This window comes from Eurosta solidaginis, chromosome 5 (genome assembly GCF_040869045.1).
Source record: "Eurosta solidaginis isolate ZX-2024a chromosome 5, ASM4086904v1, whole genome shotgun sequence".
Taxonomy (NCBI): domain Eukaryota; kingdom Metazoa; phylum Arthropoda; class Insecta; order Diptera; family Tephritidae; genus Eurosta; species Eurosta solidaginis.
Window position 1 is genome coordinate 216753284 of NC_090323.1, and position 16206 is coordinate 216769489.

The 16206-nt window shown below is 39.2% G+C and overlaps 1 protein-coding gene across 7 annotated transcripts in view; it reads right to left on the bottom strand.

Annotated features, from left to right (window-relative positions):
- Nucleotides 1–714: 714 nt before the first annotated feature.
- The window catches only part of cu (curled), a 131397-nt gene continuing 115905 nt past the window's right edge, over nucleotides 715–16206 (bottom strand). For all 7 annotated transcript variants that reach the window (XM_067788273.1, XM_067788271.1, XM_067788270.1 and 4 more), the window contains 5 exons: nucleotides 14606–14829; nucleotides 10820–10885; nucleotides 10560–10681; nucleotides 6554–7261; nucleotides 715–1165 (listed from right to left, as the gene is read on the bottom strand). In XM_067788273.1, coding sequence (XP_067644374.1) covers nucleotides 1043–1165; nucleotides 6554–7261; nucleotides 10560–10681; nucleotides 10820–10885; nucleotides 14606–14829 — 1243 coding nt within the window. In that variant the 3' untranslated portion in view covers nucleotides 715–1042. The remainder of the gene's footprint in view (nucleotides 1166–6553; nucleotides 7262–10559; nucleotides 10682–10819; nucleotides 10886–14605; nucleotides 14830–16206) is intronic.

Genomic DNA, 16206 nt, shown 5'->3' on the forward strand with positions numbered 1-16206 from the left:
AGTTATTTATTCAACAGTTTAGTGATTCGAACTTAGCAGAAGGTTGCAAATAAGTTGATTTGCAGTAAATTCGTTACAATATTTACACTTTTTCGACGACATTTTAGGTTATTCTAGATGAGACAAAATACCTGATCGTTGTTTAGTTATCACACTAGCGCCATGAGTATTGTTACTATAACTATTACGTAGCAAACTTTGTTCCGAAAAAAGTATTTTCTTTTCGTTTTTGTTTCGTTGTTGTTTATAGTATAAACTTTAGGAAAAAGAACACATTTTTTTTTTAGACTCGTGTAATTTTTTTTGACAACAAAACTATTTGAATAAGGCACACATCGATCTTATCTTTTATCGGGAGAGCCGAATACGTTCAGACGGAGATATTTAAGCCCTTCCTCGCAAAGACTGGATAGCTAAGTGACTGGATGATTCCACCTCAACAAGCTGGGGTTGTCAATTATATAAAGGTGAAGTAGTAGTAGATAAGTAGTATCGCGAAAAAGGCAAAGATCTTGATAACAATTACATGTAGCATTTTGTTCGTCGTTTACATTATGCTATGTGCTCCGCAGGGCCTGCAAAATGCTATCACATGTTTATGCTGCGGCTCTGCTCTATGCTCTGTTCGTGGTCAGAGCTGGAGCAATAGAAAATATTCGGAGGCTCTTAGCATTTTCAAACACATAAAACTATGTCACAACAAAAACCAGCCCCTTGTTTATTTCACAATGTGTATAACCATTTCTTTATTACTATTAATATATATTACTGTCAGGTATTACAAAAAGAAATCTATCAGCTTATTATCTGATTTGCTGTATGAAGTTTGTATGTTAAGAATCTATTTGTCACTAAAAATATATAACTAACAACTAATATCACAAGTATTTAATTGATTTCGTGAATGCCAATGATGTGAAATTTTGTGCGGCTCCATCATAATCGGAGTAATCTAATAATGCTTCGCTATTGCTATTTTTGTTGTTGCTTATTAATGCACATTTAATGCATTCAATAGAATCGAATATGTATGTAAATATATCTATTGCTTATCTAATATTTCGAAGTCGCACACAAGTGAAAAGTGATCCGATGGATATTGAAAACTTGGTGTACGATTCTTGCCAACTTCATCGTCTTGAGGAAACTCCAAACAATTTCGAATCTGAAAAGAACGCAAAACGTTTAAATAAATTGAATTGAATTGAACTGAATTAATAACAAAATACATATAAAATAAGCAAGTTGTTTTATTAAAAACCAGCCAATTACACCTATTGATGCGACGATAGGTGTACTGAGTGAGTAGTATCGATACTTTTCCGATAAATATTCGAGTACTCGATGCTCTTTTCCAAGTACTGAGTAAAGTATCGATACTTTACCTAGATACTTTTCGTCGATACCTTACCAAGTGCCGATGGTCTACATGTTTAAGGTCAATAAAGTTTAACAACATAACTTGAGGAAAAACTAAGATCGTCGGCGATGTGGTTAAAATTCCGTATTTCACTTAAAACGACTTTTTGAAAAGAGTGGAATGGCAGGCGATTTCTGCCCCTGGTGGTAAAAGAAAATTATGTGTTTATTGTCCAGAATCACTAGGTCCAACAAAATTATGAAAAGCCGCTAACTCCATAAAATATTAATATTTTTAAATTGTCATTCTTTCCATTCTTAGCAGTTTTACAGCATCGTTGACGACATATTGCTACTGAAAATGGTCGAAATCAGATTATATCCACGCCCACCTTCAAAAATGGAAAAAAGGGACAATGCACTAACAAATACTGACGTGGTGAAACTTGATGAGTGGATTAACTTTACGATAAAAAAAAACTTGGCGGAATGGGCGTGGCACCGCCCACATTAAGTAGAAGAACATTTTAAATTTTGCAAGCCCTAAATCAAACGCCGTTGATATCACTTTGCAATTTGACGGAAATATGGTCCTTGATATTATATATTGATCTGAGTAAAATCGGATAAAGACACCGACTACTTAAAATTTTCTTCAATTTTGGTAAAAATTCCAAAGTACTCACTTGGATCGAGTATACTCGATACCTTTTACTGAGCATGAGTACTAGGATTAGCCCCGGGCCCTGGGTTTCTGAGGGGGTCCGCGATTTAGAGGTACTATGACATTTTTTTGTTCCATGTGCAATTTTTAAGCCGCATTTCAAAAGCAACGAAAATCTGCATTTCGTTTTAATATTATAGTGAAGTGTGAAAAATAAAAATCTATATATGGGGTATTCCATCCCATTTCGACCAATTTTGAACCCGACCCCTTTAGAATTGGCTGAAAGTTTTTCTTCTTTTTCTAGACGTTTTTCAGAAGTTTTTCTAATTTTTTCATCCAGCTCAAAAAAAGTTATGAATTTTTAAAAAAACCCCGTTTTTGTTTTCAAAATGCTATAACTTTTTCAAAAATTGACCGTTTGGGATCTTTTTTTTTTTAAATTTGTTTTAAATGTACTTTTCGGAAAAAATTCAAAAAAATTTTTAAAGTTTTTTTTTGTAATTTTTCAGTTTTTCGAGATTTTTCGAATTTCGCCCTTTTTTTCATAAAAAACTTCAATCAATTCTGCAATCATCCCCACTAATCCCGGAGTGGGCCGAGAATTTTTTTTTTTTATTTAATTGAAAAAAAATCTTTAAATTTTTTTTGTATTTTTTCCGAAAAGTACATTTAAAAACATATTTTTTAAAAAAGAAATGATCCCAAACGGTCAATTTTTCAAAATATTTAAAACTTATTTTGTGTGTTTTTTTTTTATAGCATTTTATAACTTTTTCAAAAATTGACCGTTTGGGATCATTTCTTTTTTAAAAAATATGTTTTTAAATGTTTTTTTCGGAAAAAATACAAAAAAAATTTTAAAGTTTTTTTCAATTAAATAAAAAAAAAAAAAAATTCTCGGCCCACTCCGGGATTAGTAGGGATGATTGCAGAATTGATTGAAGTTTTTTATGAGAAAAAAAGGGCGAAATTTGAAAAATCTCGAAAAGCTGAAAAATTACAAAAAAAACTTTAAAAATTTTTTGGAATTTTTTCCGAAAAGTACATTTAAAAACAAATTTTTTAAAATAAAAAGATCCCAAACGGTCAATTTTTGAAAAAGTTATAGCATTTTGAAAACAAAAACGGTGTTTTTTTTAAATTCATAACTTTTTTCGAGTTGGATGAAAAAAATTGAAAAACTTCTGAAAAACGTCTTTCGTAAGCTAAAAAAAGAAGAAAAACTTTCAGCCAATTCTAAAGGGGTCGGGTTCAAAATTGGTCGAAATGGGATGGAATACCCCATATATAAAAAGAAAGCCTAAAATGTGTGTTAGTTGGTCGCCGGTGTTTGAAGAGATGCGTCGGTCGATTTTGTTCATACTTTCACACAAGTTGCGTAAACCTCACGGGGTGGTTACTACATAGGTTTGGTTGCGATCGACGTACAGGGTCTCGAGATATAGGCCGAAACGTGGACCCGAGTACCCCTAGAATGTGTTTATAGAATATGGATAACAAATGAAAGCTCTTGATTAGTGCTTTAGTAGAGGGTAATATATTATCTAGAGACGGACTGGGACTGAGACTCGGAGTGGGACTGGGACTGGAATAAAATAGATACCACGCTCTGGGACAGGCAATAAGGGATGCAGAAGAATGAGAAGAAATTGAGGGAAGAGAAAAGAGAGAAGGAGATTGAGAAAGAGATAGAATGAGTCGAAGATGGAGATAGATGAAGCGAAAAAGACGGAGGGAGGAGTGAATAAAAGGATTAGGAAAAAGTGAAGAGGGGGGGAGGGCAGAGTTAGACGGAAAAAGCTTATTAAAATGTATGCAGATAGGCCAAATTTAGGGCAGAACAACGTCTGACGGGTCTTCTAGTATATGTATAAATTTCCGCGTAATAAATTTTTTTTTGTTACTTGATCTCCTATAAAACTTTAACGCTTGCTTCTCGCCCAATTTTTCGGCTGAGTGGTTTAGACGCTTCCACCTACGCTGTTGCACTTCATTGGAGCGCGGCGGGTGGCCGTTGACCAACAGCTGCCAACCTCAACAATCTTAGAAGCTATGCTGACCGTGCCTATTGGATGATGTTTAGCCCGAGGTATATTCGGCTGTTTTTGAACGGAATCTTACTCAGCAAGAGGCACTGCTGCGAAGGATGTATATTTTCTCTTATATTTTTTTTAGACCAATATGTCAACTTCGTCGTTCATGTGGTAGTATAGCCAAGACATCGCAAAGGATATTTCGAGTATAAAAGGTGAAGATTGTGACGAAAAGAGTGCAATAAGTAGAGAATCAGTGAGGGAGCGAGTTCTGCTGGCATGAACGAATAATGAGGGCGACGAGCAGCAAAATACAATCGGAAGGGAAATAGAGCCCAATCGCAGTACCGGGAAAAGCGAAAGGGCCGTGGGAGGTAAAATCGTCCATGAAAGCGAGCGCCTGATATGAGCGATAGGTGGTGGAAGCAGGTTGAAGACAATTCGATGACACGAGCTTTACAGTAAGTAATCTTCGAGACTGCAATTGTTTCGAAGAGGAAGAGGCCAAATGCGAGAAAAAGGGCAACGGTAAATAGAGGGTTATTAGTTCAGGAAGCAGAAATTAGATGGTCAAAAGCCCAGTCCAAGAGCCACAAGATAAGGAGGAATCCACAGCACCGGATATTGGGAGTTATAAGTAAGAAGAGAGGGAAAATGTGAGAATAAATGGAGAGTCGGGCCAAAAAAGCGACAATAGCCCATTGTGAATTAGACCTGTGAGGAAGCAAGGTCTGCCATCAAGGCTAAATAATGAGAGCAATATGAAACAAAACATAATGGAAAGTCATAGAGGACCCAATCACAGTACCAGAAGGAGCGCTTGAGAGCCGTTGTCGGCTAAAGAGACCAGGAAAGCGAGCGCCTGAAATGCGCCAGTAAGATGCCTGACATGGCCAGAAGGTCGAATATTACTCAGTCACACCAGCTTTACATTAAAAGGCCTTTGATACAGCAACTGGTTCGAGGAGAAAAGGCCAAAGGGGGTAAAAGGAACAACAGCCAGTGGAGAGAAAGATATGGGAGAACGCCGAGACCAAAAACCGCGGTTTGGGAGAGTTTTGGGCGCAAGTAGCGCAATACTAGAGCCATAGGAAGGATAGAGTTCGCAATACCGATGATGCTTGCACCATAAAATCATTTAGAAGCCAATTGACTGCAGCTTATCCGGGAAGATAGAGGAGGTGACGAAACAGTTCCCATCCGTGATGCTGGTAGATTACATATGAGCATATGTAAATCGCAAAGTGGATATATTTTAAGAGGGAGCGGCTCAGTGTCAGTGACGCTAGACACACAAAGGCCCAAGATGTTATTTCATTATATGCCAAACTTCGGTGGTGGAAAAGACAAGAGTGTGTAATTGTTTTCCTTGTTCACCAAGGGATGACCGTTTTTGAGGCTTGGGCGGAGGATGGATATGCATACTGCATATGCAAACTGCAACAATTTGGACTTTGCCTCCATCACTGTCTTTTTTTTTGTCTTCGTCTTAACTTTTGTCTTTGCCACGGTTTTTCCCTTACTCACATTTTCTTCTTCGTCCTCATTTCCATTTTATCATTACCTACATGCCCTTATTCATCTAAGTGGGGTATGCATATTATCAATAATAAGCCTAGCCTTAGTCATAAATTACTCAAAAGCAACATTGCATGTCATGCTGCACATCCTGCCCGAAGACTTAATGGCCAAGGATATTGCACCAACATCTGCAATAACTCAAAGCAGCATGGCCTCATTTAATTTAGGGCAAATATACTACTTTTTCCCGTTACGGACCTCGGAAAGGATTTTGGAGCCACAATAGAGATTGGCAGAAGGATACGGAAATTGTTAAAAATGAACGGAAGAGATCGAGTCTGCTGTATTTTGCGTCGAACCAGAAATAAATGGATTCTACTGGCTACCAGATTACGGTATTTGTTTATTTAAGGCCGAAATAGGTAGCCATGATAAAAAAGGAAAACGTTGAAGAAAATAGGCTCAGGCCGGAGTTAACATCTAAACTGGGTTCCCGGTCATATAGGGATAGAAGGTAACGAAAAGGCCGATGAGTTGGCAAAGGAGGTTGTATTACTCAATGAATATACTAAAAACGTGTCAATCCGCTTAGGAGACATTAAAAGGGCACAGAAATTACATTTATAAATCAATAGGGACGGCGTGGATAGAAACACGGTGCTGCGAAATGTCTGAAAAGGTGTATTTACAACGATGTTAGACCCACAAAGTTGGTCATACCTATAAGGTGGGAAGTCTTATGGCTCATTATGGGCGTACTAACCGAACACTGCTTTCTGGCGTAACATGCTTATAAATTAGGCCTCGACACTAACAGAAGGAAGTGCGTGCTACAGAAAGGCACATTTGAGCACGTTCTCTGTTCGTGTACTGCACGCCTAATCTGACGGCCGTCTCCTAACCTTCGTCAAAATAAATATTTCTCTTCTTATGCGTATTTATACAAGCAAATATATGTAACAACTATGAATACCTTAAATTGATCCGGTGAGTAGAACACATAATCTATGGTATGACACTCTTCACCATCTTCACGTATCTTCCAAGTGGTATAAGGAGGTTCACGCTGTATTGACTTAATCACATTACTATTGCACACATTCTCCACCGTCTCCTGCTCTTCTGTTTTCCCGTCCACTGAAACTAACTCAGTTTTATCTATTTTCAAATCTTCAACGCTGTCGTTATTACATTCATCACGTTGGGATTTAATATCCGCATAAGCGCTAGTCAATTTTAGGACTTCACCACTCAACACCGTTGCATATACTGGCTCTGTTGGTTCGGCATTGAAATCACCACAAATCAAAATTGGACGTTGACCAGCGAATTGTTTGACATAACGCAACAAATCACGTCCTTGTTCATTACGTAGTTTCGATAACAATGCACCGTGGCGGGCTTTCAAATGAGTTGTACACACAACGAACTCTTTGCCTGTAGCCTTAACTGCGAGATTAGCCACAATTGCGACTTGATTGCTTTGTACCCGCCACACTTCCAAAATGCGTGTGTCAAAACATTTCAGTTCAAATTTTTCACGTTTGTAAAAGATGGCGCATCCATCAGGACCGTTATTTTCCTCAATATACAAGCATGGTGAATCGGGTTTCGGAAAGAATATGCCCTCATAGTTTTGTGTACCCAACACAGCTTGCAGAAATTTGAAATGATCAACTTCCTGCGAAATGAAAAAAAAAAAATTAATATTATTTAGTTGCAGTGTTTATCTCCAACGAAGCTCAAATTACTTTAGGTAATAAAATTAACCCGCCTTTGAAAGCAATGAAAGAGGGAAGCCCACTCCATGGGAAGGGTCAATGTTGTTGTCGTTGTTGTGGCAATGACACTCCCTGAAGGCCCTGGGAGTGTTATCGATGTTTATGGTCCTTTTCCGGATGCAAAGCCCGACCATCTCGGGAACGATTTGGTACAATCACATGAAACCTTCTAGGCCATAACGCCCTCCCACCCCCTAGGTCCATCAGGAACTTGGGGTGGCCAGAGCCATGGCTGTTAAAGCAACAGGATTCGCTACGGGTAGGTAAGTTTGACAATTGGGTTGGGAAAGCCATATATTGCGCTGGCAACCCCTTGAAGGGCTGCGCTACACAACCCCTTCAATCAATTTGGTATTTTAGGCGCCTCTTACGATAGGCATACCGTTTGATGATGTGGCCACCAAGGGCCAATTTTGAACCATTTATTGGCATTTTCAAAATGTATTGCATCATACATACGAGAGGAGGGGTTATAGAACACCAAACAAGGTGCCTTTCTAGATACCAAAGAACATCCGCCATTCACCACCGAGAAGTTACAATTTGCAGCAAGAAGCTTAAAAAACCCAATTGTTTCCCTAGGGCCAGACAAAATATCGGCAGAAGCCAATAAAGAAATGGCAAATATATCCCGTGGTTATGCCAGATATGTACATATAACGTATGTCTAAGGGTTCGATTGTTCCCGGTAACATGAAAAAGCAGCAGTTTGGGTTAATTGGAGTCAGCGTATTTGCGTCTTGACACCACGTCAATGTTGGCAGCCATAGTTTCGAAATAGTAAAGGACTTCGTTTATTTCGTAGCCAGCATTAACCCAAAACATTGTCAGTCTAGAAATCCGGCGAGGAATCACTCTTACCAACCAATACCAATTTGAACATGGTAGGCAATTAAAAAGTAAAGTCCTCTCTCAAGAAACGAAGATCGTGTTCTACAAGTCACTTATCGTAAACGGCCTGGTGTATGGTGCAGAAGCGTGGGTCATGACAATATCAGATTGGGCGGTTCTAGGAGTATTCAAGAGAAAAGTTCTTCGAAAGATGTATGGGCCACTACGCGACGGCGACTACCGAAATAGACTTGAACTGTATGCTACGGCCAAAAAAGTATTCTTGTCGGAGCCCATCTATGGTTGTACAGGAAGGATTAATTGGCTAGAGAAAGGGGGACTCGAATTTACCATTAGCATACCGGCCGCCAAGCAGGCTCGACACAGCCGGAAAACTTATTGAAAAGATCTTAAACCACCTAAATCAGATGATTTAGAATAAGCTAGAGGATTAACAGATAGGAAACATGGATGATTCAGGTTTTGAAACTGCATTCTAGATGCAATCAAAGATCTCCTTGTTAGGAAAGAATCAGCACAGCAAGGAAATACCAAATCTAAGCGAGTTATCCTCCTTGCAACCTTGGACTTAAGAAACACCTTTAACAGTGCAATACGACCAGTCATGTCGATTTCCTAAGAGCAGCGTTTCCAAATCGCTTGCTATTGATAGTGTGTCATCAGAAGCTTTCACGGTGATCTTAAGACGGTTCGCGAACTATGAAAATCACATGCGAACCAGCACGTGGATTAACTCTCGATCAGGGCCTATGTAACGGCAGCTATGATGAAATTTTCAATCTTGATATAATTGACGATCTCTATAGTATCTTCAAAACGAAAGTTTGGACACTATCCAGTGCTACTACGTTTAGAGCATACAGATTTTAAGGTGAATTCATGGAGATATTTAATGCTTGACTGTTTAGATTTTATGAGTACTGGACACAAATAATTCTGTCCCGGCTCACTCTGATAGCTGGAGGTTTTATTTAAGGTCACACGTAACATAGAAGCCTGCACAGATTAGGCTTACTGGTTTGGAAGCATCACCTTTATAATACTTTTCTGATGCCGCACCATATTATTCACTGTAGGTCGCTTGCGGCCAAGTATACCCTGGGTAGCCTCTAAACCTCCATTTGGTGGTGAGCTAATGTGAGAAGGCGACAACATAGCTAGGCAAGTCCATGATAAGCAGTTTAAGGCTAGCTGGAGAACTTCATCAACAGCATCTGGTCACTATAAGCTGCGGATGGAAGCAGGTCGCTATATAAATGGACAAGTAATACTTTTTTTGCGATTTTGTTGTTGTTGTTGTTGTTGTAGCAGTGCTTCGCCCCATCCAATAGGTGCGACCAATCACAAATTGTCATCAATGTCTTCTAACGGAAGTCTAAGGAAACTTGCTGTTTCAACAGGGGTGGACCATAATAAGAGGGGTATTAGAGGCGTTGTTTCCACAATACAGTTGAGGAGATGGTTGGTGTCATGTGGGGACAAATTGCAAGCGGGGTTGATTCTGGATAGGTAAGGGCTTAACCTGTTATAGTATCCAGATCGAAATTGTGCTAGAGTGACGCGCGTTTCCCTAGGGAGAGTGCATTCCTCCTGTGCTAGTTCAGGGTATTTTTCTTTAAGCACTGGATTCGCCGGGAAATTCCTCACATAGAGGTCCGACGCCTCTTTGTGGATTCTTTCGCGCTGTTGTTGTTGTTGTTGTAGCGTTAAGGACTCCCCGAAGGCCTTGGGGGTGTTATCCATGTTGATGGTCCTTTGCCGGATGCAGATCCGGTACCTTCCGGGAACAATCACCATAAATATACTAGCCCGATCATCTCGGGAACGATTTAGTATGATCACATGCAAGCTTCTAGGCCATTCAGCCCTCCCACCCCCTAGATACATCAGGAGTTCACGGTGGCCAGAGCCATGGCTGTTAATGAAACAGGATTCGCCACGGGTAGGTGAGGTTGACAATTGGGTTGGAGAAGCTATATATTGCGCTGGCAACCCCTTGAGAGGGTTGCGCTACACAAACCTTTGAATCAATTTGTTATTTTAGTCGCCTCTTACGACAAGCATATCTACGGCGCGTGTATATTCTAAGCCCACTAACCCCCTGGGGCTGTGCGGGATCTGCGCTGGAAATGGGACCCGTTACATAAAACTACACTTCAATGAAAATACATTTAAGGCCTCAGATAAGAAAAGTTCCTATTCTACTGTAGTTATGCTAGTTTGAACGGATAACGGAAAGTTCTGTGTTTACTGCCCATTTTTCTTTTACCTCACTTTTAGCGATGTATTTATAAGCATTGATTCTATTCACTCTTAAAATTCTCGTTAGTACATTTTTACATTTACCTGTAAACAAATAACGTCAGGATTGTTTTGTAGAATTTCTTGTACAATAAGAAATTTTCGACTTTCCCATGTTAAAGCCTCCTCTGGACAACGCACAAAACCGTCGTTATTTTGTCCCAGCGCTAAGGAAAAAATTATAAAAAATTCAAATAAAATAAATAAATAAATGTTAAGTAATGTAATACAAAAACAAATTAGGCTACATTTTCATACATATTTGGTTTTGGCGGACAATTTGAATATCCTGTTTGGGTACTTACTTTGCGATAAAATATTCCACTGTAAGACACGTATGTGATTTGGTAACGACGAGGCCATGCTATAGTCTGTAATGAATGCAGAAAGCAGAGGACAGTGAATATTATCAACATCAGTGAATACAAAATTAGAGAAAACAGTTAACATATTCAAATTTAAAAAAATAAAATTTCTTTATATTTTTGTCGTTGGAATTTTTTTTGCACAAAATTTTCCACATAACTTTTGAGTTGTTGCATTATTCAGTCAAAAAAGAAATGTTTTGCATATGTTTTTATGAGAACAAGATAACATGCAAATTCAGATATCTGTATAATAGGCCGGGTCGATTTGGGGGGGTAGGCAAAAAAATCGCCCATTGCTCTGTGAAAATCATATTCTAGGGATCAAAATAAAAAACTTTGCCGAAGGAACCATGCCTCTAAAACGAATTCTGATGTCCCCCCCCTTTGGGTCGTAGGGGCAAATTTTGAAAAATCCCACTTTGAAATGCCTATGTTTTTTCTTTTTGGAGTTTATTTTTCTCTTTAGAAATTTATTTAGTCAGAACATATGTAAATGAAAAAATGAATTTAACTTAGTAATAGAAAAGAAATTAAAAAAAATTATTAGAAATTAGCGTTTTTACAACCCCCTTTTAAAACCAAGGCATCACTGTGATGCATTTGCATGTCGTAAACATAGGTGTGTGGGTTTTTTATTCAACCGTTTTAAAAAATGAAGGTATCACTGTGACACAATTGCAGATCGTAAAATTGCTTGTGTTGTTTTTTTTAAGCCACCACAAGACACAGCAGGTAGAATTGAAATTGCCCCCACCCAAAAGTTCGACCCAAAGGGGGGGACATCAGAATTCGTTTTAGATGGAGACGATTTTCACAGAGCAATGAGCGATTTTTAAATCGACCCGCCCTACTGTATAATGTTAGCTTAATTCACAAAAGCTTTAACCAACAGATTTTTTCGAAACTGAGTTTCTCAGAGATTTTTGGTATGCTGTATTAAAATATAGCCCTACTAAACATTTTATAGAGTTAGAACCAATAACAAACGTGTTGTATAGCAAAGCTTTTCAGAACATTCTTGACATTCTTCCATTGGATTTAGCTGATTATCGAGCAGTGGGACCGTCAGTGCTGCCTTTAAGATAGCTGTCCAATTACGATATATGTTTTACGTGACTACCTCTCTTTGGTAGACCTAACCCCACGGTATGCATGATCAGTGGCCCAACTACCGGCTTCATGTTGTCTTCTTCAACACTTCATAGCAGAATCATTGGTACCAAATTACCTTGTAATCGGATTTCTTTTCAATCACAAGCTCTTAGCTTGGTCTGATATGGAGTCTATCTAAGCTCCAACCATTTGAAGGATAATGGCATCCGGTAGTAATGCAGCTCAACCTTGAAATCCAATACCTTTCCATACAAAGCACAAATATTTCGCTGTAACGTGTTCTAATGCTAGGGCTCATCAGATACATGACACTGTTCCACCATTATAATACAAGTATTTAGGGGTGGGATTGATCCGTTCGGAGCACAAGGAATAATAAAAAAACAAAACCTGCTTCACAATTAAGGGAGTGTGATAAACCATGGTGTGTTGGAGCATGAACAAAAATGTCCGTTCGCTGTGAGTAATTACAACAATGTCATCTATAAGATTAAAATGCCCCTTCGCTGTGAATAGCTACTTCGAAATAATGATCTATTGGCTTGAAATTACTGTTCGATATGAATAACATGCTCGCCGCTACATAAATAGTCACAGGTACTACCCCCTTAAGATACATCTTCATTAATCACAGGTACTAGCACATTTACTTTAGATGAAATGGCACCGTTCAGCATAGGCTAACGCCTAACGCAGCAAAAACCCACTCTTAAAATTATCGACTGTAATAAACAAACGATATGCATCTGCTTTTACTTCTAAGAAGTCTCCAAACTTTTATTCATCTGTTTTATCTACATTCACAATTTCGGGATGTGATCAACCTTTTCTTTGACCTTACGCAGAAGAGTATTTTAAATATTCATGCTTAGTTTAGAACATTATTGAGGCAGTTTAACCTTGTGGACAGACCAAGAGTAAACTATTTGCCAACTTTCCATCGGAGATGACCGCATTACTTCGAAGAGAATTCTTTATTGCCAACTCCAGTGAAAAAGAGGCTGCATAGCTTCGTTAAGTATGCTTTATTGTCAACTTCCACGAAAGTGAATTCATTGTATTAACGAAAAACCAAAGCCTAAAACCAAAAGAAAACCCAAAATCAGGAGTCTAGACCTAAATACAGATATCTTTCGATACATTGTATCGGATCACAGCTGGGCTGTGCTGCTCCCTGTGGTACAGTTTTCATAACGACCGTGATAGGGCTGCACAGGCGGTACACTGCGTCCACTCTGCTTACTTTCCATGATATTATGATCTATTTGTACTATCGGTATACCTACCGTGGATAAATTCTTGGCCCCAAGCCCGCAGGAGGAAAGATAGTTGTCGAACTGGAACCAAAAAAAAAACATAGGACACTCTAGCATACTAAACCAATGCAGCTTTTCTCCTCCTTGCACAGCTTTCTTCCTCCTTGTGCCACCACAACAGTTGCGGAAATCAACTTCATGGTAAACATTCCCAGTAGGAATGACTGGGCCGAGCACACTGTTGATGCCAGCATTTCCATATATACCGACGGTTCCAAGCTAAGCGGCAGAGTTTGAGATGAATTCTATTCAAGGGACCTAGACCTTAAACTCTACTTCAGACTACCCGAACACTGCAGTGTCTCTAAAGCAGAAGTATCAGCCATCATGCAAGCCGCAGTTAGGTTAGAGACACAAAATATCGGCAACGAAATCTTTATTTTAAGCGACATCCAGGCTGCTATCAAATCTCTGGCTCTTAATCGTTCAATTATGAACTACCACCAAAATGTCGCCGATTTCTTTAAAAAATGGCTGAACAGAACCGTATACACCACACATAGATAGCGGACCACAGGGACATAGAGTGATACTGCAATGCAGCCGAACTCACCAGCCGTGTGCGAACAGGCACATTTTTCCTGACCTCTCTTGCAGCGGCCACCGTTGTGTGATGGTTGCGTGCTCCACCTACCACACCGTATGTCTTGGGTTCACACCCCGGGCAAAGCAACATCAAAATTTTAGAAATAAAGTTTTTCAATTAGAAGAAAATTTGTCTAAACGGGGTCGCCCCTCGGCGGTGTTTGGCAAGCGCTCCGGGTGTATTTCTGCTATGAAAAGCTCTCAGTGAAAACTCATCTGCCTTGCAGATGCCGTTCGGAATCAGCATAAAACATGTAGGTCCCGTCCGGCCAATTTGTAGGGAAAATCAAGAGGAGCACGACGCAAATAGAAGCTCGGCCTTAGATCTCTTCGGAGGTTATCGCGCCTTACATTTATTTATTTATATCTTGTAGCTCTAAGAGTTCCTCAAAGCGCTGGCAGGTAACTAAGTAGTACGTTCGTCCAATATTTGCTGACACTATACTACTATGGCAGTATGGTCTGCGCCCAAGCTGCCCGAGGCATTGAGTCCCGTTGCAGTTGTTAACGCTTTGTTCTTCGCCACCAGGTTTACACATGGTATGTGCAGAAAAGTATAAGGAAGCAGACGTCGTGGTTGTTTTCAGGGCTCTCGTTATGCTAAGCGTTGACAGGATGTATCTATTTTTTTCAGAAATTTGCTTCTTTGTGTAGTCGTTCACTATGTGTACACATTACTTGTATATAAATAATTTATCATTGCTCTTACCTCTAGAAACTGTATCCAATTTTAGTGAGCGCATTCCATCTGTTACATCATTCGCGAGCGATGGCTTTACAAAATATCTTGTAAGCAATTGTGGTTGATGAATGCCTCTCAAATGTTTCACATGCTGTAACAATTCGGTAGTGTTTAAGCCTTTAGGTATCTCTAAGCTGTCATCTTGCGAATCGACATTGTTGATTTTTGGTGCCGAATTGAATGAGCCCATCCTGGAAAAATATAAGAGAGATTGTTTAATACAGCTATAGTGAAACAAATTAAATGTTATCATTAACAAGTTCAAGCAGGCTTTAAAACTCTAACGGCACTAGCTCTACAACATCAACGGCAGCAACACAAAGCAGAAGGAAAAAAGGTTGATCGCCCAGCGGGTTAGGTGTCTTAGAACATACCCGCGGCAGGTATGCCTGTCGTAAGAAGCGACTCAAATATTAAATTGATTTAAGGGGGTGTGTAGCGCAACCCTTTCAAGGGGTGGCCAGCGAAATATATAGCTTATCCAACACAATTGTCAACCTCACCTACCCGTGGCGAATCCTGTTTCTTTAACAGCCGAGGCTCTGGCGACCCCAAGTTCTTCATCGATCAGGTGGTGGGAGGACAGCATGACCATACCAAATCGTTCCCGACATGGACCAATAATTGGGCCGATACTTATTTCATATGTCTTTTTCAAATATGCATATATGCGGAACATACTTTTAGGTAGGTTCTCGTAAATTAATTTGTAAGTTGTGCAGCAGAAAGAGTAGCCGATACAATTTTTCTTAATTTAAGTATCTTGTTTCATTAATTTAACATAATTTTATTTTAAAAATGCAGTGTTTCCTGACCCCGCCCAAATGATATTATTATGTGGCTAACGTGCCTAAAAATAGACTAAATTTGTGAAAAATGTTGTATGGAGAAGTATTGCAAACCTAAGTATCACTAACATAGTATAAAACAAAGTCGCCTTTTCTGTCCCTATGTCCTTTTGACTGCTTAAACCTTTAAAACTACGCAACGGATGTTGGTGCGGTTTTTTTTTAAATAGATAGAGTGATTGAAGAGGAAGGTTTATATTATTTTTCGTACCCCTGGGTGAGAGATATAGGCGAAAACGTGGACCCGGGTACCCCTAAAATGTGTTTATAGAATATGGATATCAAATGAAAGTTGTTGATGAGTGCTTTAGTACAGGGTAGTTTTCATACCTATTGGTGACTAGGTCTCGAGATATAGGCCAAAACGTGGATCAGGGTAACACTAGAATGTGTTTTTACATTATGGGTATCAAATTGAAGCCGTTGATGTGTGCTTTAGTACAGATTAATTTTTATACCGCTGGGTGACTAGGGTCTCGAGATATAGGCCAAAACGTGGACCCGGATACCCCTAGAATGTGTGTGTAATATGGATATCAAATGAAAGCTGTTGCCGAGAGCTTTAAAGTAATTTTCATCGTGATATTCGATTTAGTCGCATTAACCTGGCAAAACTGATAAGTTTTTTCTAGTCTTCGAGATATTGTGTCCCTAACGTGCCTAAAAGTAGACTTCAGAATTGCTGAAAAAATGTGTGCAAATGAAGTATCGCATACCTAA